General features: G+C 35.7%; 2 protein-coding genes across 3 annotated transcripts in view; one reads left to right on the forward strand and one right to left on the reverse strand.

Annotated features, from left to right (window-relative positions):
* Positions 1 to 5,742, reverse strand: part of LOC110461447 (2-aminoethylphosphonate--pyruvate transaminase-like) — an 8,907-nt gene extending 3,165 nt beyond the window's left edge. The window contains exons 1-6 of one of the 2 annotated variants that reach the window (XM_021514899.1): positions 5,384 to 5,742; positions 4,199 to 4,342; positions 2,714 to 2,814; positions 1,678 to 1,918; positions 1,206 to 1,370; positions 547 to 706 (exon numbers count right to left, since the gene is read on the reverse strand). In XM_021514899.1, the coding sequence (XP_021370574.1) occupies positions 547 to 706; positions 1,206 to 1,370; positions 1,678 to 1,918; positions 2,714 to 2,814; positions 4,199 to 4,342; positions 5,384 to 5,501 (929 nt within the window). In that variant the 5' untranslated portion in view covers positions 5,502 to 5,742. Of the gene's footprint in view, positions 1 to 546; positions 707 to 1,205; positions 1,371 to 1,677; positions 1,919 to 2,713; positions 2,815 to 4,198; positions 4,343 to 4,585; positions 4,811 to 5,383 lie in introns of those variants that run through there. The other variant, XM_021514900.1, reaches the window with a different exon arrangement.
* Positions 5,743 to 5,837: 95 nt separating this feature from the next.
* LOC110461448 (proteasome subunit alpha type-3-like) lies at positions 5,838 to 25,085 on the forward strand. The gene is made up of 10 exons (XM_021514901.1): positions 5,838 to 5,945; positions 17,094 to 17,176; positions 18,612 to 18,735; positions 18,917 to 19,018; positions 19,203 to 19,346; positions 19,763 to 19,828; positions 20,223 to 20,269; positions 20,659 to 20,726; positions 24,436 to 24,500; positions 24,740 to 25,085. Exons 1-10 carry the CDS (start codon positions 5,925 to 5,927, stop codon positions 24,779 to 24,781), a joined length of 762 nt encoding a protein of 253 aa, XP_021370576.1. The 5' UTR covers positions 5,838 to 5,924; the 3' UTR covers positions 24,782 to 25,085.

The following is a 25,085-nucleotide window of genomic DNA, read 5'->3' on the forward strand; positions in this document are numbered from 1 at the left end:
ATAACATGTACTGTTGTACTTATAACATGTACTGTTGTACTTATAACAAGTACTGTTGTACTTATAACATGTACTGTTGTACTTATAACATGGAGGATCACTATTTTTCTGTTATTTTGCTGCTGTTTAAGAGTGTGGATTTTAAACCACATGTTAAGCTCTATATCAGATCACTGTCAGTCATTTCTAACCTAAAAGTTTGAAAATATGAGTCTCAAAAATAAACCGTAGATTTCTTAACATAAAGTGTATCTGGTATAGTCCGAATAATTTTTTTATTAAATGTTTATCACACACACAAAAAACGGTATAATGAAAAGGGACCAGCTACATGTACTACCAAATAATAATAATGTATATTTCATTGAAAAAGATAATGAAGTGTATTGTTTCCAGTACAATCAGTATACCTTTTGTCTATCAATACCAACAGAAAGCTGAAAATGACAGCTGATCATGACAACAAACCAGTGGTATTCCTACCAACATCGATATGATCAATGAAAGCCATTATGACCCTGATCTCTGACCTCATCCTATATGTACCTGGCAGATCTTCCCTGGAGACCACCTTCCTCATCAAACTCCTTCAGCGCCTGACAGAAGGCCAGCATTGTGTGAGTGGCCGGAGTGAATCGGAACTGACCGGTAGCTTCTAGCCCTTGGTACTGGTCATACAAATCCAAACTCAAACTCCTTGAGTTTCCTAAAATGAAGCAAACATCAACCAAACACGCACTGAAATTTCAGTTTCCTTTTTAGCAATTATCTTATTGTTAAAAAATAAAATTTTAACGTTTAACGTTTTTATCCAATAACTAAGATACATTGGGATTTCTGTCAGTTACTTTATGGTTTTTCCAGGTACATTTGTACCTGTCTGGTTTTTACGTGGAATTTCCCAGGTATTTTCATACCTGTTTTGAATTTGCATGGTATTTCCCAGGTATATTTTGTACCTGTCTGGTTTTTGTATGGTATTTCCTTGGGTATATTTGTACTAGTGTGGTAATTGTATGTTATTTTGTGGGTATACTAATTCATACCTGTCTGTTTTTTGTATGGTATTTTCTTGGGTATATTCGTACTAGTGAGGTAATTGTATGTTATTTTGTGGGTATATTAATTCATACCTGTCTGGTTTTTGCATGGTATTTTGTGAAAACAATTTGATGATGTGATTGTAAATGTTAATTATACGTTACCTTTACACTTCTCCAGCGCACGTCTCCTGGCCACAGTGTAGGAGAAGCCTGGGATTCCCTGTAGACATTTGTTGGCTGAACTGACCATGAAGTCTACCGAGCCAGCCATCATGTCCAGTGGTACAGCACCAAAGCTGCTCATGGCATCCACAAAGAACACACAGTCTACAGAGACAAATCACTGACTTAAACAAGATCTTTACCAATTCACTAGTACTAATGTACACTACAGCATAGAAAGCTACAGGAACTGTTCATAGACCACTTTTACTCAAAGGTATATCTTATCAATACTGTACTATGAAAATACCTTGACAAAATACCTAAAACTGGTCTGAATAAAAATACTTTCAACAAGGCAACACTATGACTAGAATTAGGTTTTTGACACTGAACAGTATTAAATTTAAACCTTAAATGATGAATAATGATCAGAGGTATTGTAGCCAATATGGTTTCTTCCTTTACTTACCTGGTATTATCTCTCGGACAGCAGCCCCCACTTCCATCGCTGGGTTGATAACACCTGAACTTGTCTCACAGTGTACAACACTGACCATTGTGAAGGAGTTATCTGCCCTTAGTATGTCTGCCACTCTGTTCACATCCACTTTCTGGTCCTCAGGAAAGCTCTCCTGGTGGTACGGTACGTCCAGGTACTCACACATTTTGACAATCCTCTTACCGTACGCTCCATTCTCTAGTAATAATACCTTTATAGTAAAAACAAAAGTTATGATAGTAAAATACAAATAAAAGAAATGTGTTTATTGGATAGTATCATAGGCACAAATAAATGATTTAGATTATAATTAAACAGGATAATGCTAACAACAGAATATATATATCATCATTAACCTAAACATGCTAATACAGGTTTGTATTAACAATTCAAAGGATGTTGACATTTTTTCTATGTTTTTTTACAAATGGTAAAGTACATGATATGCCATCCTCGATACTCCAGGGGTTATGCTCACTTTTCTCTCTGCACCCCTGGAATATGTCATAGCAAAATCAAAGGCTAACTTAGTCCGAATTATTATGACATTTTATCGACTTTTTTCATATCGGTACGTCGTCGATTAACGTTAAACGAGGACGGACCGATATGAAAAAAGTCGATAAAACGTCATAATAATTCGGACTAAGGCTAACTGTGCGCCACCTTGTTGGTTGACAAGAAGACTAGTTTGATCCCTTGATCTTGCAGTTGCGTTAAGGTAAAATTGACTGGCTTTGAAGTCGGGTGTCGATCCTCTGTTATCTTCAAAGGACAGGTGTTAACCTAGCCATTGGTTGGGGTTTTATTTTACCTTAGACCAATCAAATAGCTAGCTGCATGTCTTCATTCCAGGGCAGCAGTGAGCAAAAGTGAGTGTTACCCCCTGGACTATTGTGGATGATGATATGCAGACATGTGTCATAACTTGGAACATTAATTTCCCTAAACATGTATCCCAGTCCCTCACCATTGAAGTCAAACATGACAGAAAAGTTTATCTCACCTTGCCACCCTTACGGGGGACAGCTGTTTGAATAACAGCTTCCACAGCAAATGTTCCACTCCCCTGGATTGGAACAGTGGTATAGTCTTCCTCATTGACACCTGGACAAACATGACATATGCCAAGGGGAGATAAGTCAGATGGTCAAGATTTTCTCCAATAACCACGGTATAACACAGGCTGAGAGGAGATCAACATAGACTAGGGTGACATAGGACAAAGGGGAGATAAGTCAGATAATGCATGTTAAGGGTAAGATTGTCTCCAATAAACACAGTATAACACAGGCTGAGAGGGAATCAACATAGACTAGGGTGACATAGGACAAAGGGGAGATAAGTCAGATAATGCATGTTAAGGGTAAGATTGTCTCCAATAAACACAGTATAACACAGGGTAAGTGGAAACAGCAGGTCAGATGATGAATGTTTCAGGTAAGATAATCAGCCTAGACAAGCATGAAATAGACAGAAGGGAGATGAGTAGATATATATAGGTAAATTAACACTGAAGGGAGATAAGTAGATGTATAAAGGTAAATTAACACAGAAAGGAGATAAGCAAATATATAGAGGTAAACTAACACAGAAGGGAGATAAGTAGATGTATAAAGGTAAATTAACACAGAAAGGAGATAAGTAGATATATATAGGTAAATTAACACTGAAGGGAGATAAGTAGATATATATAGGTAAATTAACACTGAAGGGAGATAAGAAGATATATATAGGTAAATTAACACAGAAGGGAGATGAGTAGATATATATAGGTAAATTAACACAGAAAGGAGATAAGTAGATATATATATAGGTAAATTAACACAGAAAGGAGATAAGTAGATATATATATAGGTAAATTAACACTGAAGGGAGATAAGTAGATATATATAGGTAAATTAACACTGAAGGGAGATAAGTAGATATATATAGGTAAATTAACACAGAAGGGAGATGAGTAGATATATATAGGTAAATTAACACAGAAGGGAGATAAGTAGATATATATAGGTAAATTAACACAGATACTATAGTTTAGGGTATCATAAAATAACGCACATATATGACAACATAATAAAGAAGAAATAAACAGGTGAAGTAATGCTTTCTTATGATGTATTTCTGAATCCCCCCTCCCCCCAACAAACAAATATATATATTACCAGTTCATTTATTCAAATATCTCATACGTTTATAATTGGATCTTCACCAAAACAAGAATATCTATAAGGTGTACTCAAAGTTTTTATTTTTGATGAGATTTTAGATCAGAGTACAAAATAATGTTGTTTTTTATTCACACACCTCAAAACTCTGGCTAGTGTTAAAATCGGTTTAGATCATTATCAGCAGAATTTGTCTGACGGGCATGTTCTTTATTCAGAGGCTACAAATGCAAGCAGGACAGGAATTTAAATTGCACAAGGCAATGGCCACTTGTATTTGACTCTCGCTGACCACTGATATTTTAATTCTTGTTCAATCTTACCAGCAATCTGGACAAGTCTGGAGCGCAGGTATTTCACCTTTTCTATGAACACGACATCTCTAGAACCAAGGTCTGGGAGTGCAGCTTCTCTGACAGTCATTGATGTTCCTAGTGGGCCGGGGGTGAAAAGCTTCTTCCCTTGTTCTGATTTAATAGAATGTATCATTCAAACAAAAAGAACCTATATCATTATGTACTTTTCATTTACTATTTCAGTAGTCAGTGTTCTGCAATTTTGAATTCACTCTTTCCTTTTGTGTATGACTATCAAACATATTATTTATCAATTATGAATGCTAATATTCATTGAGGTGACTAGCTGTTATACAATTATGGACTTCAGCTGTCTTTTTATAGAATGAGGTCAGTCAATCTGTAAGAGATTACCTGGTAGGGTGTAGATCTACCCCCTCTCCCGTCAGGTCAGTACACCCTACCAGTAACCTATTTGACGGAGTGTGTATACACTCTCTATCAATAGGCGAAAACTGATGAATCTAGTAGAAAAAAGGTCTATTGTGATAATCTGTTCATTGTTGGGTTGTCAAAATCTCAGATCATGCGTAAGAAAAAATATGTAATTTTACCTATCACCAGTCTTTTTAAGCATAATTAACTGTTTCTTGACTTAATAACTGGGTCAGATAAATTGAAACAGCATTTAATATAAACTTTATTAATTTTACAACAATTATGAAACATTAATTTATTTCAACTTATATAAATCCCTCCTGTTGGCTATTTTAAAATCTTAGTGTCTTAATGTGGGTGGAAACTGGAATATGAAGAGACAACTAACGTGGTTTGGCAGGTGACCCCATACATTTTCATGTCCGTATAAATAAGAAAAACTAGTCCGATTGGGGAATCCAATAGTGGCTGCCTTGGAGATTAAGGCAAGAGTGCGCTATGAGTATCCACTGCGCTACCTCACCACCCAACAAATATTTAAAACAATATTTAATGTGTTCACATTTAACATGTTAGCTTTTAATGCTTTGAATTTGTCTAACAAGTTAGACCACATTTTGTTTTATGTCCTTTTTACATGAACTGCTTCTGCTGATACTTGAAACAATTAAAGGGAGATAACTATTAGTATAAGGTAAGCATGGACGCAAGGGGAGATAATATAACTAGGGAATATTCCGTTATGACGATGAACGGGCTTAATCTTCATCTTACCTGTTTTTGACTTCATCGACACAGAAAAACGCCGCCTATGTTGTGTTGAGGCTGGTGAGGACCAGCAGAGCACCATTCTTGAAAATGCTCGTTCACAAAACTTACTCACTATCATCATTCTTTTTTAGTGGACAACACTGCAAAGTAAACTACAAAATGTCACTTATGGAATTTACACGAGAAAACTGCGGTCCACTGCAATCTGATAACGATACCTTACTAACATTTGCAGGCTAAATCTTTTCCTGACAAGGTGCGAGTGCAAACAGCTGACTGTGAGCCTCATGATAATATCCGGAAATATTCTTTAAACTGCTAAAATATACTAATTCATTTGCTTTTGAATGTTTTTATTTTGTAAAGGAAAGAACAACATTTCAGCCAGCATGCATAAAAAATCATTAAAACTGCTTCTCTGGCGTGAAGGATTTATTATATACTGACAACTGGACACTCGTTTATTTTATTACATTGGACCCGGTGCGGAACCGGAAGTGAAGCTAAGTTACTGGGAGAAGTGACAAAGCTGAAAAACGTGAAAATGAGCTCTATTGGAACAGGGGTAAGACCAAGAATTGTTATGTTATCAGTGTGTTTCGCTTAAAGGAGATATATGAAATACATATATTTGACAAGAATACAACTATCGTTTTAGGATGAGAACATTTTCGATAGAGACGTCAGTCACATGGTGTAGTAGACATATCATAAAATACTTTTCCAAAATTTTTGATTGTATAGATCATCTTAACTTCATTGTCAGTCATGAATCATGGAGCCGATGGCTTTGTACATTGTTCAGCACGATTATGTTTGATTTATTTAATACTACGTTTGTTGATTACACTTGTATAGCAGAGCAAGATTTGTATAATATTAGCACAGGACCCTGAAATTCTGTCAAAATCGTAAATTAATAACAGTAAATACAAAAAAACACATTTCTATGATATGCGTAAAAATAAACTGTTTATTAACCCCCGCTTGATTATATACGATTATACAATTGGTTACTCAGTTTAAATAAAATCATTATAAATTTGATTTTTCATTAGAAGTTAAAACCTTTACAATTCTGAGTTGTTTCCCTTTTAAAGTGTTTTGTAAAAAAAAATACCCCCTCTGTCTCGTGTCACTGAAGGGTATATATAACTAGAACAACTAGAAATCTCTATGAACAGACTAGGTCAAAACAACAACAAAATAACATGCATAAGTGGAGATTTCAACTTACCACACAAAGACTGGCAAAACAACACAACCATACCAGGCAAACAAGAACAAAAACTTCACCAGCACCTTCTGGACATCATAGACAACAACTCCCTTACACAAATAACGACAAAGCCCACCAGAGCAAACCACATACTCAACCTGCCACTTACAAGCAGACCATCAATCATTAACAAGATTGAAACCACACCACCTATAGGCAAATCTGACCATGACATAGTCTACACTGAAATCGATGTTCGACTGAAAAGAATAAGAAGATAACCCAGAAGCATATACCTCTACAATATATATATATAAAGCTGACTTGAATAACATAAGAAACAACCTCACACTTCTAAACACAAAACTTAACAAACTAACCAAACCGCAGACAATCTTTGGAACATGTTCAAAACAGCACCTACTTATTCAGTCACCAAAAATATCCCACAAAAACACATCACATACAAATCCAAACTCCCTTGGATAATACATTCTCTTCTTCGAATCATGAGAAAATGTTAACAATTACAGACGAAAAGCAAAACAAAACACGAACTAATACAGAAATACAAATCAGCAAAATCAGAACTACAAAAACAAACACGCAACGCTTATCTTAACTACATAGAAAAAATGATAAAGAAAACACTGACATAACCGCATTACGTAAATATTGAACCCTAAAAACTGACACTTCATGCAAGGCAAACATACTAAACGAACAATTTGAATCTGCCTTCACCACAGAACAGGACTGCCCCATACCTTCTCCACACCCTCTCATGCCATAAATACACATTACAGAACAAGGCATCTATAAACTACTCAACAACATCAACCCACATAAAGCAACAGGACCTTATAATATACATGGCAGAATACTTAAATAATTAAGTGTTATCACAGCACCCATTCTCACAAAAATCTTCACCCGCTCGCTCACTACAGGAACACTACCATCAGATTGGAAACACGCAAACGGAAACCCAACATACAATAAAAGGAGACAAGTACAACCCAGCAAATTACAGACCAATTTCACTAACCTGCATCACATGTAAAATCATGGAACACATCATAACAAGTGCCACAATGACACATCTGGAGAACAATAACATATTATATGACCTACAACACGACTTTAGATCCTCCAGATTCTGTGAAACACAGCTCACCACATTCATACATGATCTCACATCAAACAACAACAAACAAATAGACAGACATCATCATTATGGACTTTGACAAAGCTTTTGACAAAGTCCCACACAAACGACTACAATACAGACTCAAATATTACAGGATAACAGAGAACACACGCGTGGATTACAGACTTTCTCTCATTCCGCACCCAAACAGTAGTACTCGAGGGAAAACAATCAGACAAAATACAAGTAACCTCTGGGGTCCCTAAAGGAACCTGTTTTGGCCCCATCCTCTTCCTCATCTACATCAATGACTTCTATGAATACATGAAATACAGTACACTTAGACTATTTGCAGACGACCGCATCATATATGAGCCGCCGGCTGGGATTAGGGTCCTTAAGCAGTGAAAAATCAATTTTGTGATTTCGAAATCTAGAGACATTTCTGATCACAATGATATAAAAAATATGTCAGTCCGTCAATATTTTTTGATTTGACGCCACTTTAAAGATACGTCATACATAAAAGTATGCTATATAACTTCTGACGTCGCTTGCAACGTCATAATTTCTAACGTTACTTTTAGGATTGATACCGGCGGGTAACATATGTATATTAATTTTAACTGCTTATTTCTGGCTTCACTCCAGAAGTTAGGGTTAGAGTAAGATTGTAAAGGGAAATTCCAGAGCAGTTAAACGAAAATAATAAAATATGTTATTAAGTCATCTGGTTATAGCTGTGACAAAAATATGTTTACAACAAAATCTTGAATCAGTATTCACAAATCTATACCACTTTGTAATGACCATGACATACATGAAATAAAATAGAGATTTGACGTTGCAAGCTAGGTCACTGTCTTTTACGTCGCCGCTTTGAATGTCAGTCATGCCCAGCTCAACGAGTTTTTAATGTATTGAAGAGATTATATCTAAAAATACAACATAAGAAAACAAATCAAGAAAATCATGGCTTTCTGTCTTTCGGATTAGTTACAATTTTTATTTCTCTTTAGCGTATATATTCTTGCGACACTTTGGTCAAAACTTGTACAGGAGTTAAAGATAAACTTTATTTATTTTACAACAATATGAAATAACATATTTCAGCTTATAAAAAAAAAAATTGGGGGAGGGGGGTGTTATTAATGGGTCATGCCCAGCTCGAGAAAACCAACGTGATCGGGCAGGTGACCCCATATCTGTTCACGTCTGGTTGGGGAATTGAACCCCGGCCGCCTTGGTGAAAGGCAAGTGCGCTATCCACTTCACCACCCAACCACTCAGTACAGTATAATCATGTGTGATAAGTATTTGACCATTATATTTTAGTTGAATATGCTGGTATACTTACCCTCAGACTTTCCCCATGTAAATATTTGAGGTTGATGAGGTCACTTGTTCCAACAGTACCATTTTTCATTTGAATGAAAAACTTCAAAATCTTGCTGTTTTAATTTAGTGATTGTTTTTCTCAAATATTTGTTAAACATCATTTTCAGAAAACAAAACAGGCAGTTTAGTTAAGGCACAGAATATGTTTTTCCTATATTCAATACTGGTTTTTTTTGTAGATAAATAAATAACTGTTCATTTCCCATCATTTTATTGGCCAAGGAAAATTTCAGTTCCCAAATCAGGGGGCTAAATTAACGAGTTATCGTGGGGTATTTAAGTTTTATGAGTGCACGTATGAAGCTCTCGGCGTGTCACATATGTATAGCTGAATACGACCAGCCCAGATCATATTGCTGTATAAACATTGTTTCACTGACATGCTGTTGTGCATGTGATGGTATAATCAATTACGTTAACAATGAGACCTCTATATTACTTTATATTAAACAAGATGGTGCCCCTAAAAAGTTCAGTTTATGCATAATCTATGACAAAATAACACAAGAAAAGTTTGCTGACTTGATATTTGATATGAAATCCATTACTATCTCGCTAAAGATTGATGAGTCGTATAGAACACGTATAGAGACATATTGGTCAGAAAAGATTTTGCCAACGATTAAGCGCGAGGGTGTTTTACAAAAAGATTGAAAAACAACAATTGCAAATCAATGAATCACTTGCTCAAGTTTCAAACTTATGAAGTTTCCGATCGAATTCAGGGTTTATGTACTTTATACTATTCATCAGTCTCAATACTATGATGTACCACGTAATTAGATTAAGTCTAAGTTCGTGGATGGTGTACGTAGAAAAATAAGTTCCCGAGTTTTTTCAGCATGCAACAATCGCAATACTTTTGATGGTCATTGGTACCAGTGACTATGAACTGGCCGCGCATGCGCAAAATTTCAAGCTTAGTTGTCTTGCGGGAATTGTCAACATTTGATAAAGCTCCAAAAGTTAAAAGTTCCCAAAACATGTGTGCTAGAAAACCGACTTTTGTTTTTACTTCTACATGTACGAATGACATGTTAACAATACCGCAGGAATCGCTAAAAATATGAAAATACCGACGGTATTAAGCATTAATCTTTATTAAAAGTTATTTTTTATCTTATTAGCTCACCTGCCCGAAGGGCAAGTGAGCTTATGTTATGGTGCGGGGTGCGTCCGTTGTCCGTCCGGCGTCAACTTTTTGCTTTAAACAACTTCTTCTCAATAACCAAAAGGCCTAGGAAGATGATATTTGGCCAGTAGCATACTGGGATCAAGGGCTACCAAGTTTGTTCGAATAAATGACCTTGACCCACTTTCAAGGTCACAGGGGTCAAATATGTTAAAATCTTCAAACATCTTCTTCTCAATAACCAAAGAGCCCAGGGTACTGATATTGGGCATGTAGCATGCTGGGATCAAGGGCTCCCAAGTTTGTTCGAATAAATGACCTTGACCAACTTTCAAGGTAACAGGGTCAAATGTCGTAAAATCTTCAAACAACTTCTTCTCAATAAGCAAAAGGGCCAGGGTACTGAAATTGGGCCTGTAGCCTGCTGGGATGAAGGACTATCAAGTTTGTTCAACTGAATGATCTTAACCAACTTTCGAGCTACCAAGTTTGTTCAAATGAATGATCTTGGCCCACTTTCAAGGTCATTGGGGTCAAATGTTGTAAAATCTTCAAATGACTTCTTCTCAATAAGCAAAAGGGCCAGGGAGCTGAAATTGGGCCTGTAGCCTGCTGGGATGAAGGACTATCAAGTTTGTTCAAATGAATGACCTTGGCCCACTTTCAAGGTCATTGGGGTCAAATGTTGTAAAATCTTCAAGCGACTTCTTCTCAATTACCAAAAGGCCCAGTATACTGAAATTAGGCCTGTAGCATGCCGGGATGAAGGGCTACCAAGTTGGTTCAAATGAATGACCTTGACTCACTTCCAACCAAATGCACTAGGTGGTATCAATAACATGTTTCAAAAAACATTACGAAAAGGTAAAAACTTCAAGCGACTTCTTCTCAATAACCAAAGAGACCAGGGTACTGATATTGGGCCTGCAGCATGCTGGGATGAAGGACTATCAAGTTTGTTCAACTGAATGATCTTAACCAACTTTCGAGCTACCAAGTTTGTTCAACTGAATGATCTTAACCAACTTTCGAGCTACCAAGTTTGTTCAAATAAATGATCTTGACCAACTTTCAAGGTCACAGGGGTCTAATGTTGTAAAATCTTCAAATGACTTCTTCTCAATAAGCAAAAGGGCCAGGGTACTGAAATTGGGCCTGTAGCATACTGGGATCAAGGGCTTCCAAGTTTGTTCGAATAAATGACCTTGACCCACTTTCAAGGTCACTGGTGTCAAATGTCTTTAATTTCTTCAAACAACTTCTTCTCAATAACCAAAGAGCCCAGGGTACTGATAGTGGGCCTGTAGCATGTTGGGATGAAGGACTATCAAGTTTGTTCAACTGAATGACCTTGACCAACTTTCAAGGTAACAGGGTCAAATGTCGTAAAATCTTCAAACATCTTCTTCTCAATAACCAAATGGCCCAGGGTACTGATAGTGGGCCTGTAGCATGTTGGGATGAAGGACTACCAAGTTTGTTCAAATGAATGACCTTGACTCACTTTCAAGGTCACAGGGGTTGAAATATGTTAAAATCTTCAAACATCTTCTTCTCAATAACCAAAAGGCCCAGGGGACTGATATTGGGCCTGTAGCATGTTGGGATGAAGGACTATCAAGTTTGTTCAAATGAATGATCTTAACCAACTTTCGAGCTACCAAGTTTGTTCAAATGAATGATCTTGGCCCACTTTCAAGGTCACAGGGTCAAATGTCGTAAAATCTTCAAACAACTTCTTCTCAATAACCAAAAGGCCTAGGAAGATGATATTTGGACAGTAGCATACTGGGATCAAGGGCTACCAAGGTTGGTCGAGTAAATGAGCTTGACCCACTTTCAAGGGCACTGGTGTCAGATGTCTTAAATCTTCAAACAACTTCTTCTCAATAAACAAAAGGCCCAGGGTACTGATATTGGGCCTGCAGCATGCTGGGATGAAGGACTATCAAGGTTGTTCAAATAAATGACCTTGACCAACTTTCAAGGTCACAGGGGGCAAATATGTTAAAATCTTCAAACATCTTCTTCTCAATAACCAAATGGCCCAGGGTACTGATGTTGGGCATGTAGCATGCTGGGATCAAGGGCTCCCAAGTTTGTTCGAATAAATGACCTTGACCAACTTTCAAGGTAACAGGGTCAAATGTCGTAAAATCTTCAAACATCTTCTTCTCAATAACCAAAGAGACCAGGGTACTGATATTGAGCCTGTAGCATGCTGGGATCAAGGGCTACCAAGTTGGTTCAAATGAATGACCTTGACTCACTTTCAAGGTCACTGGTGTCAGATGTCTTAAATCTTCAAACAACTTCTTCTCAATAAGCAAAAGGGCCAGGGTACTGAAATTGGGCCTGTAGCATGTTGGGATGAAGGACTATCAAGGTTGTTCAAATAAATGATCTTGACCAACTTTCAAGGTCACAGGGGGCAAATATGTTAAAATCTTCAAACAACTTCTTCTCAATAACCAAAGAGCCCAGGGTACTGATAGTGGGCCTGTAGCATGTTGGGATGAAGGACTACCATGTTAGTTCAAATGAATGACCTTGACTCACTTTCAACCAAATGCACTAGGTGGTATCAATAACATGTTTCAAAAAACATTACGAAAAGTATTTTCCAACGTTTTCTATACCAACCCATTTTTTTAAAGGAAATTAGGCCATGAGCGATGTCACATGACTTGACGAGATCTCGCGTTACCGAAGGTATTTCCCAACATTATGACGTAGGCCAGCGAGATTTTAGTCATGTGACATTAGAAGGCGGGGCTACCAAAAAACTAGAGTAAAACAGTAACAGTAGGTTTGAAAAAATATGTTTTTAGTGATTGTATTGGTTGTTTGAGGCATGCTATGTATGTTGTTCATCTTGTACATAAAGAACAGATCTTTCGATCCATGTGCGAAATGTGTGTGAAAGTGACGATTTGTTTCTAAAATATCAGTTTGAAGTGCGCTCCGGGCGCGGGTCGCATATTTCCCGCATATTATAGAGGGCCGGAGTTCTGACGTTAATCGACGACAGACCGATATGAAAAAAGTCGATAAAACTTCAGAATAATTCGGACTAACATGTGTGATACGCTGTAAATTTTCATACTTTTACATGTACATCGTAAAATTTATCTAACGATAACTCGGTCAATGTTTTCAAATATCAAACTGAAATTTGGCATAAAAGTGTGTTATAGCACGGAATTATCTAAGTCCGTGGTTATAGTCATATGAATAACATATCGTCTGATGTTGCTTACTTTTTTAGATGAATTTTAGGGATATAGTTTGAAGACGCTTCACGATATGTAAATTTCTATATGCACATGTGCAACGGCGCCAATCGTAAAAATTCAATTCATCATTTCTATGTAATTTTTTCAAATATCGACCTGAAGTTTGGCACATAGGTGTTCATAGTCATATGAAAAATATATTTTCTGATGTTGCTTACTTATAGATTAATCCACGGACTTAGATATCAATCTAATCTAATTCCGTGGTTAATCTTAGAGGTAAAGTCTGAAGACGCTTCACGATCTGCGGAGTTCAATTCGCACACGTGTGCCACTCCGCCAATCGTAAAAAATAAATTCACCATAACTCGGTCGTTTTTTCATATATCTAGCTAAAATTTGGAGTATATATCAATAAAAGTCTTATTCATAACATATCCTCTGATGTCGCTTACTTTAGTAAGAGTTTTTAAAGACATTGTCTAGGGACGCTTTCTTAACTGTACAGGTTATTACACACACGTGCCACGCCGCAGATCGTAAAACTCAATTCATCATAACTCGGTCAATTTTTCAAATATCAAATTGAAATTTGATATAAAGGTGCATTATAGTCAGATTAACAACAAATCTTTATTCAGTATTTTTATAGTTTTTGTCTGGCAACATTTGTTGTCACTTGAAGACGCTTTCTATTCATTAAAAGCATTTGGTCATTTATCTCATTATACAATAAAAAATACACATATTTTTCTTAATGTTTACAAACCTCATATTTTACAGCATGTTTTTCTTTCTTCTGAGTGTTCCCTAGCTGCGATAACGTAGCTTTCTGACGACGACATTTTTTAATCGGGGCAGAGGAGGCCGGGTATTAATATTAGTATTAAGTGTCCCCATGCATCCGAAGAACTGCATCAAAAATGCGTCCTTACATTCTCGAGTTAATGCACATTGATATTATTTAAGTACAGAAAACATGATTAGTCGATTGACTTATTTGCGTTTTGAAACTGCAAGTCACATTGTATAAATGTAGACGTGCAAGTTAGCCTGCACCCCCTTGTCCCACACGCCAGAACTTGGCCAACTTTTAGCCCGATTACTAGCCGAAGAAACGGGAAAGAAGTGACTGAATAGATCGTCTAGCTCTGCAGCTATCACACTATCACATAAATTCATATACTTTAAATTGGGTGGAAGATAGGCTGCTACATGTCACAAGTTTAAACGCAGCCACTGTGTCTGTCATCTTCCGTAGCGAATGTAAACAATCTACCGGAAGTGTGCCCACCAGAGAACGGAAATCCCTGTCGCTTGGATATTTAAGTCAATTTGATTAATTATTGATATCTAAAGTGTATGATATTGTTTGAATAATTAAGAGATAGCTTTTTAGTTTCAGTAGTTACATTATATATATGTTTTGGGAATAATACAAGTTATATTGTACATTTTTGTAAAACAAGTGAGATTTCCGTTTTCGCGCGAAACAGAAATAGAATAGAAATATGACGTCTGTCAAAATTCCCGTTTTTCTCCCTTTTCATTAGCTAGAAGTTAAGGACCCAAATCCCAGCCGGCGGCTCATATAAGACGATAAACAACAAAGAAGACACACTAAAACTACAACATGACCTTGACGCAGCAGGACAATGGGAGACAGACTGGCTAATGAAATTTCACCCCGACAAATGCAACATACTCAACATTACACCGAAACGCAACAAAATACACCATGACTACAAACTCCACAACCACACATTATACCAAATAGAATCCAGCAAATACTTAGGCTTAACATTACAAAATAACCTCCTATTGGACAAATATATTAACAACATCACAGCCAATGTCAATAGGTCCCTATACTAGGTTTTCTAACGCGCAACTTAAAAATAAACTCACCACATATAAAAGAACACGCATACAAAGCACTGGTCAGACCAAAACTTGAATACTGCTCTTCCATTTGAGATCCACACAACACAAAACCAAATTAAACAAATAGAAAAAACACAACGAAGAGCAGCACGCTACGTAAACAACAGATACCACAGCACTAGCTCAGTAACAGATATGATCCACACACTACAATGGCCAACACTACAAACACGGCGCTGTCACACAAGAAGGATCCTTTTTCACAAAATTGTACACCAAATCGTAGCTATAAACCCAACATGTATACTCAAACCTGTAGACCCTCGAACCAGACATGCACACCCCCACGCATACAAACACATATGTTGAACCAACTAACTAATTAATATTGTATTTCTTGGAATTGGTTGAGCAGTTTTAATTTTCATTTTTCATTTTAGTGAGACTTTGAAATTTTAGTATTAACAAATAAATCTATGGAAATAAGATTTTTAGGTCACCTGAGACAAAGTCTCAAATGACCTATTGCGATCGCCTTTTGTCTGTCGTGCGCCCGTAAACATTTTCGACTTCTTCTCCAAAACCCCTGAACTAATTTCAATGAAATTTTGCAAGAAACCTTCCATGGCCAAAGGTCAACAAAAAAAGTGGCTGATTTGATCCCCAGTCCCCAGGGGCATGAGGGGCGGGGCCAAAAAGGGTCAAATTGACTAAAATTTCAAAATATGGTAGAATCAAATACTCTTCATAGATGGAAGGGTCTGAAGGTGCTTAACCAAAATTGTAAATGTCATGACCCTATGTTCTCTCGTTTACCCCTGGGGAGGGGGTAAACTTTACTACAGTTTATATAGGGAAATCACATTTTTGACTAACATTTGTTTAATTGACATTGGAAGTAATTCAATTTGGGTTAGCATTATCAGTATTGGATAGCAGTTTGATGGTATATATGCACATATGAGCCCTGACTGACCCCCCGGGGCTGATGGTGTGGGCCAAAAAGGGTTGAATTGACTGAAGTTTCAAAATCTTCTTCTGAAGACCCAGATATGGTAGAATCAAATACTCTTCATAGATGTAAGCTTAAGGTTTTGAGGTGCTCTACCAAAATTGTGAATTTTATGGAGCTAGGGTCTCAGGTTTACCCCTTGGGAAGGGGGGGGTGGGGGGCAACATTTATTATGGCAAATGATACTTTGAATATTTTGAGCCAGCTCTACCACCAAAGGTGCCCAAAAGAGTCGGTGTGCTAAAATTTCTTCATTTTCCTTGTTTAGAATCAGAGGTGCTAAATTTAAATACTTTTTAGTCTTAAATCTGTATGCTAGATATTGATTAAGGTTGTTGTATTGTTTTTTGTCACTTTGAATATAATACTTCTGTTCATGTTTTAAAAACAAAAAAATCAACTCTCTGTATAAATATATCAGAACTCCGGGTGACCGTTAAGGCCCATGGGCCTCGGGTATATTACCTAACAAGGAATGAAATAATAGCTGAAAATGATTATTTTTTCTGACCACTATCAATTTTCCATTGACACCTTATGTCTACTGTCTCCTAATATAATTCAGACATAATATTTGAACAACCTGTACTGTCACAACTTAATATTCTCTCTGTTTAAACTTACAATTCTGTCTCACTATCGTATGAATGTATTACTAGTATTGTAACTCTTTCTTTTGCAGTATGATCTCAGTGCAGCCCAGTTCTCTCCAGATGGGAGAGTATTCCAGGTAGAATATGCATTGAAAGCAGTGGAAAACAGTGGGTATGTCTACAATTTATTGTTTGATACCTATTATCTACCAGTTATAAAATACCTAAAAGATTTGTCCATTCTGTCAGTCTCAGTAGAGTAGTTATTAAATGTTCATTACATTGTACATGTACATTTCAAGTTAGATTTACTTAAAATTTACAGACATTCCTACTCTGCTTTTCTACAACACCATCCATTTGTTGGTGGTGAGTAAATGTTTTGCTATATGTAAATGAACTAGTGTTCAACCTATTTATGTACAGGAAATTATGGAGAAACATGTCACCCTTGTACAAAATACTAGCTGCTTCCTACTCATTCAGCTAAGGAGAATTTCTTTTTAGCTCATTAAGATTTGGTAGATTGTAAGACTATTAAACCAGAGGTCTGGGCCTCCAACTCCTAGCAGATGAAAAATGAATGATCTCAGCTACATATTTACTTTTGACCACTATCTCATGATCAAGGTTAACGTTCTCTACACATGTAGCTTAAAATTGGAAACAAACAGTTGACTGTGCTAGAATATAGATGAAAACTTCAGAGGATTCTTTTTGTAGTTTCCCATTAACACTAGATTTGTAATACCATGACAATGATGATTAGCTAAGAGAAAGTACCATTAAAAAATTCTAGAATATTTAAACTACTCCACTCCTTTTGTGAGGGTGGGTGTTCATGAATCACTAAAATAATGTCTTCATCTTGATATTATATTATTACTCTTTACATCACTGTAATACAGTATATTACATAAACTACAACTGACATTAGTTTTACCTGTGTTATATAAAGTCATATTAAATGGAAATGTAATACCAGTTAATAAACTGTTTGTGCAAAACATTATAAAAAAATATCTACTGCACATATATATTCCACTGTACAATACATTGATAAATAAAATAATGGGACAATAACATGAATTAAAGCTTTAATTAAAAAGAAATTATTTGCATTTATCAACACCACTTTCAGCATCCATCAGCCAGTTTTTCAGTTAAGTGACTTAAATAAGGTCAAAGGGAAGTAATTCTGATGCATAGATTCTCAAATAATGATCAGCTGCTAATATCTTAAAACCTTTACTTCTATATATATCTGAGTAATCAACTAGTAGTCAAATGTTGGTGTTGATTTTTGTATTAAATAGACATTTTTGTTGTTATAACCATTTCTTAGGGCACACGCTAAACACTTATCATGACTTGAGGAAAATTAAGAACGACATGTAGAATTTTCAAAATACATCTACTGTCCTTGTGTTCGATAAAATAATAAAATGTACTTCACTTAAGTTCTCTCAGTTAACTGTCAACATTTCCTGGGTTTATGTTATCGTTTTAATGTTTACATACTTGTTCATGTAGTACTATACAGTACTAGTATGTGTAATGTAGAGCAATTTTGATTTTAACTTGATTTGATTTTTTTGTTCTTTCAGAACTGCAGTGGGAGTAAGAGGAAGGGATGGAGTTGTGTTCGGTGTTGAAAAACTTGTCACATCCAAGCTGTACGAAGCTGGGGCTAACAAAAGGATTTTCAATGTAGACCAACATATAGGAGTGGTTTGTATATTATTTACATTATCTGGTACAACAAATCATATTGGTTCATGACATAACAACACATAGTTATACACTTATCTAAGTATATCTATATTACAAAACATAAAAGTGGTATTTTATTCACCTTATAACAGGTGCAAAGATTCTGCCTTAAAATGTTATCAACGGTTTGCTTTTGCAGGCTGTAGCTGGATTGTTAGCAGATGCCCGACAGGTAGTGGAGACGGCCAGAGAGGAGTGTTCTAACTACAGATATAACTATGGCTGTCCCATTCCACTTAAAGTAAGATATAGGACAACTTGTTAAACCCAGATCTTCTCAGCTTCTTATTTCGCATTTTTCTTTTTCTTCTATTTACTGCTCATACATATATAAACTTTAGATTACTACACGAGAGGTTTTTATTATTATTGAATATGAATTGATCTAAAATACTGACGTGTCGGTTTATGATTGTGTTTTGCAGCACATGACAGACAGGGTATCACTGTATGTACATGCACACACCCTAACCAGTAGTGTACGACCATTTGGAGTCAGTGCTATAGTTGGGTCATACGGAGAAGACGGACCACAGATGTATATGATCGACCCATCAGGAGTGTCCTGGGTATGTATCTATCTACAGCTGTAAATGGCTCGATACATGTGTACTTTATTTTGACATATATTACCTTTGTAAAAGAGTTTTGTACTATGAAACTGTTCCGATATGATTTTGAAGAAATGTATTTTTGGTGTGTGTTTGTATATTGCTCTACAACTACTTTCGTTTTCTTACTAAATATTAAATTGAAACCTACATGGAAACAGTTAAATGTAAGTACAGTGTAACAGCCAAACCTGATATTACCAACAACTGACTTTTAAGCACATCTTGTACTGTCAAAGCCTGGGGTCCCTGGCTTTGTTTATTTAGTCATTTAAACTGTTCTATAACATATTTATTGTAAGTACACACAAAGCTTTCTATATTTTGTTGTCAATATTATATATTAAAGGTCATCATCTTGCTTTATTACATAGGGATATCATGGTTGTGCCACAGGCAAAGCAAAGCAGGCAGCAAAGACAGAAATTGAAAAATTAAAGGTATTACAGTTTTTACAGTCAATAGACATTTTGTCTGACTTAAATTAAAGCTCAACATTGTTGTTTCGATAATGCAAAAAATATATATATAAAGTAATGTATTTTTATTTTAAATAAAACATCTCAGACTTAATATTAATAAATGTGATATTTTTGTATATATTTAAAGGTTTTTTAATTCATGTTTGATCACTCTCATTTCTAGTACAGTATCACAACTCTGTCAACACAACTTGTATTACAAAAGTCATTATAGATACAGACGAAATGTCAAAGCACTTGCAACATCAAAGTTTCTATAAATGAGGAAATGATTGATACCATCAATTGTCTCTGTAGAGTTGTTGTCATTTGGACTTTTGGTCAGTGTTTTAGTGATTGCTATTTATTACAGATGAGAGATATGCCAATACGAGATCTGGTGAAGGAAGTAGCAAAAATGTAAGATTAGAAATATCATATGGAAAAAACATGTCTTTCTGAAATCAAATTTGTCTTGCTCAAGTCTTATTTTAGTAGGTATATAAACACTCGATGTTAATATGGTATATATATTGACTGTTTAAAATGTTATGTTTGGTCTTTACAATGTTTTCCCCAGAAAGGTTTCAGGAAATGGTGTAATTGCACTTATTAAAGCAGTATTTATATTATAAGACAAAGTATTCAACAACTTAACAATAAAATGTGGGCGAAATATTTTGAACAGCAGTTAGAAATAAGGGATTTTAGTACGGTAATGCATGGTGTCACAGTCTGGGGAGTAAACTTAGTTGAGAAGTTACTGATTTGAAGAGTTCTGTAATACAATGGTGTAATTCATATTCCAGTATTTATATTGTCCATGATGAAGTGAAAGACAAGAACTTTGAATTGGAGCTAAGTTGGGTTGGAGAAGGTATGTATATCCAGTAACACTATATCCCATCAGCACACAATGACATCTTCCTTTGCTGTTATTATTATTTTTCTAAGAGTCTTCATTCAAAATTTTCCTTCTTTTCAAGACTGAAGTCAACATTTAAGTCTAAGGCGATGTACAGTTTAAGCAAGACCTAAAGGTCCTTTAAGGCGAAAGTCACAGTTGAAAGGTGAAGTTCAAACATCTTGTATGTACCTGTGAATGGAATATTCTCTTCTTCACTTGTATTTACATAGTACAAGTGTGAATGGATTCTCTTGTACACTTGTAATTACCTAGTACAGGTGTGAATGGATTCTCTTGTTCACTTGTAATTACCTAGTACAAGTGTGAATGGATTCTCTTGTACACTAGTGATTACCTAGTAGAAGTATGAATGGATTCTCTTGTACACTAGTAATTACCCAGTACAAGTGTGAATGGATTATCTTGTACACTAGTGATTACCTAGTAGAAGTATGAATGGATTCTTTTGTACACTAGTGATTACCTAGTAGAAGTATGAATGGATTCTCTTGTACACTTGTAATTACCTAGTACAAGTTTGAATGGATTCTCTTGTACACTTGTAATTACCCAGTAGAAGTGTGAATGGATTCTCTAGTACACTTGTAATTACCTAGTACAAGTGTGAATTGATTCTCTTGTACACTTGTAATTACCTAGTACAAGAGTGAATGGATTCTCTTGTACACTTGTAATTACCTAGTACAGGTGTGAATGGATTCTCTTGCTCACTTGTAATTACCTAGTACAAGTGTGAATGGACTCTCTTGTACACTTGTAATTACTTAGTACAAGCGCGAATGGATTCTCTTGTACACTTGTAACTACCTAGTACAAGTGTGAGTGGATTCTCTTGTACACTTGTAATTACCTAGTGTAAGTGTGAATGGATTCTCTTGTACACTTGTAACTACACTACCTAGTACAAGTGTGAATGGATTCTCTTGTAAAAAAAAAAAAAAAAAGTACAAGTGTGAATGGATTCTCTTGTACACTTGTAATTTCCTAGTAGAAGTATGAATGGATTCTCTTGTACACTTGTAATTAGCTAGTACAAGTGTGAATGGATTCTCTTGTACACTTGTAATTTCCTAGTAGAAGTATGAATGGATTCTCTTGTACACAAGTGATTACCTAGTAGAAGTATGAATGGATTCTCTTGTACCCAAGTGATTACCTAGAAGAAGTATGAATGGATTCTTTTGTACACTAGTGATTACCTAGTGGAAGTGTTAATTGATTCTCTTGTACACTTGGTATTACATAGTACAAGTGTGAATGGATTCTCTTGTACACTTGTAATTTCCTAGTAGAAGTATGAATGGATTCTCTTGTACACTAGTGATTACCTAGTTGAAGTGTTAATGGATTCTCTTGTACACTTGTAATTACATAGTACAAATGTGAATGGATTCTCTTGTACACTAGTGATTACCTAGTAGAAGTATGAATTGATTCTTTTGTACACTAGTGATTACCTAGTAGAAGTATGAATGGATTCTCTTGTACACAAGTGATTACCTAGTAGAAGTATGAATGGATTCTCTTGTACACTTGTAATTAGCTAGTACAAGTGTGAATGGATTCTCTTGTACACTTGTAATTACTTAGTACAAGCGTGAATGGATTCTCTTGTACACTTGTAATTACCTAGTACAAGTGTGAATGGATTCTCTTGTACACTTGTAATTACCTAGTACAAGTGTGAATGGATTCTCTTGTACACTTGTAATTACCTAGTACAAGTGTGAATGGATTCTCTTGTACACTTGTAATTACCTAGTACAAGTGTGAATGGATTCTCTTGTACACTTGTAATTACCTAGTACAAGTGTGAATGGATTCTCTTGTACACTTGTAATTACCTAGTACAAGTGTGAATGGATTCTCTTGTACACTTGTAATTACCTAGTACAAGTGTGAATGGATTCTCTTGTACACTTGTAATTACCTAGTACAAGTGTGAATGGATTCTCTTGTACACTTGTAATTACCTAGTACAAGTGTGAATGGATTCTCTTGTACACTTGTAATTACCTAGTACAAGTGTGAATGGATTCTCTTGTACACTTGTAATTACCTAGTACAAGTGTGAATGGATTCTCTTGTACACTTGTAATTACCTAGTACAAGTGTGAATGGATTCTCTTGTACACTTGTAACTACCTAGTACAAGTGTGAATGGATTCTCTTGTACACTTGTAATTACCTAGTACAAGTGTGAATGGATTCTCTTGTACACTTGTAATTACCTAGTACAAGTGTGAATGGATTCTCTTGTACACTTGTAATTACCTAGTACAAGTGTGAATGGATTCTCTTGTACACTTGTAATTACCTAGTACAAGTGTGAATGGATTCTCTTGTACACTTGTAATTACCTAGTACAAGTGTGAATGGATTCTCTTGTACACTTGTAATTACCTAGTACAAGTGTGAATGGATTCTCTTGTACACTTGTAATTACCTAGTACAAGTGTGAATGGATTCTCTTGTACACTTGTAATTACCTAGTACAAGTGTGAATGGATTCTCTTGTACACTTGTAATTACCTAGTACAAGTGTGAATGGATTCTCTTGTACACTTGTAATTACCTAGTACAAGTGTGAATGGATTCTCTTGTACACTTGTAATTACCTAGTACAAGTGTGAATGGATTCTCTTGTACACTTGTAACTACCTAGTACAAGTGTGAATGGATTCTCTTGTACACTTGTAATTACCTAGTACAAGTGTGAATGGATTCTCTTGTACACTTGTAATTACCTAGTACAAGTGTGAATGGATTCTCTTGTACACTTGTAACTACCTAGTACAAGTGTGAATGGATTCTCTTGTACACTTGTAATTACCTAGTACAAGTGTGAATGGATTCTCTTGTACACTTGTAATTACCTAGTACAAGTGTGAATGGATTCTCTTGTACACTTGTAACTACCTAGTACAAGTGTGAATGGATTCTCTTGTACACTTGTAATTACCTAGTACAAGTGTGAATGGATTCTCTTGTACACTTGTAATTACCTAGTACAAGTGTGAATGGATTCTCTTGTACACTTGTAATTACCTAGTACAAGTGTGAATGGATTCTCTTGTACACTTGTAATTACCTAGTACAAGTGTGAATGGATTCTCTTGTACACTTGTAATTACCTAGTACAAGTGTGAATGGATTCTCTTGTACACTTGTAATTACCTAGTACAAGTGTGAATGGATTCTCTTGTACACTTGTAATTACCTAGTACAAGTGTGAATGGATTCTCTTGTACACTTGTAATTACCTAGTACAAGTTTGAATGGATTCTCTTGTACACTTGTAATTACCCAGTACAAGTGTGAATGGATTCTCTTGTACACTTGAATTACCCAGTACAAGTGTGAATGGATTCTCTTGTACACTTGTAATTACCTAGTAGAAGTATGAATGGATTCTCTTAATACATATCGAATGATCCACTGAATATGTGATAAATAATATTATCAGGATGTACTGTAAAGTCTTCAATAAGATTCATCGGTTTGGAAATATGTGATATCAAAGTTTTACTTTTGATGTACTGTAATGGTTCCTTTTCTCTGAAACCTTTGAAATCCCCACTAACAACTTATTCCTTAAACCATTTTCGAAGTGTTATATTATGTCATATAAATATCAAAATTTTTTGTTATTTCGTAGTCACTGGAGGTAAACACGAGAGAGTTCCAGAGAATGTTTTCACTGAAGCAGAAAAATATGCAAAGGTAAATATGGTGTTTATATTGTTTTAGTAGAAGGATTGGATTTTGAAAGTCTTGTTGATTATAATATTATAGTACATGTTAGGATCAAAGATTTCCTTTCCTCTTGAAAACTGTTAATATTTAAAACATTTTTTGTAAAAGAAACTTTCCGGGGTAAAATAAATATTTCTGGACATGAAATTAATATTATCTTTACTGATCGAACATGATAACATACCTTGTGGTTAATGTACCTACAGGAGGCGCTCGAGGAGTCCGACGAATCAGACGAGGATCTTTGATAACCAGTGTTTATATAGGAGATCGGACAGGGATCTTTTATAGTGCTTGCACAGCTAAAAGTGACGTGAACTTCTCTGTGACTACATGTTAAAATGTGATACTGTCCCATAGGAAATCTTACCATTACAAGGAACGAACAAGAATGGGATTGCCTGAAGACTGAATGTTTGAAAATGCGATTTCCTCACACTGTAGTGCTCATTGTTTTATGAATGTCTTATACACAAGATAAGACTCATTCTCACCTTTGTCATTTAATAATGTCTTCATCATTAAATAAACTACTAGTACTTTTGAACAGAA

Source organism: Mizuhopecten yessoensis, unplaced genomic scaffold (genome assembly GCF_002113885.1).
Source record: "Mizuhopecten yessoensis strain PY_sf001 unplaced genomic scaffold, ASM211388v2 scaffold10621, whole genome shotgun sequence".
In the NCBI taxonomy this organism is placed as follows: Eukaryota; Metazoa; Mollusca; class Bivalvia; order Pectinida; family Pectinidae; genus Mizuhopecten; species Mizuhopecten yessoensis.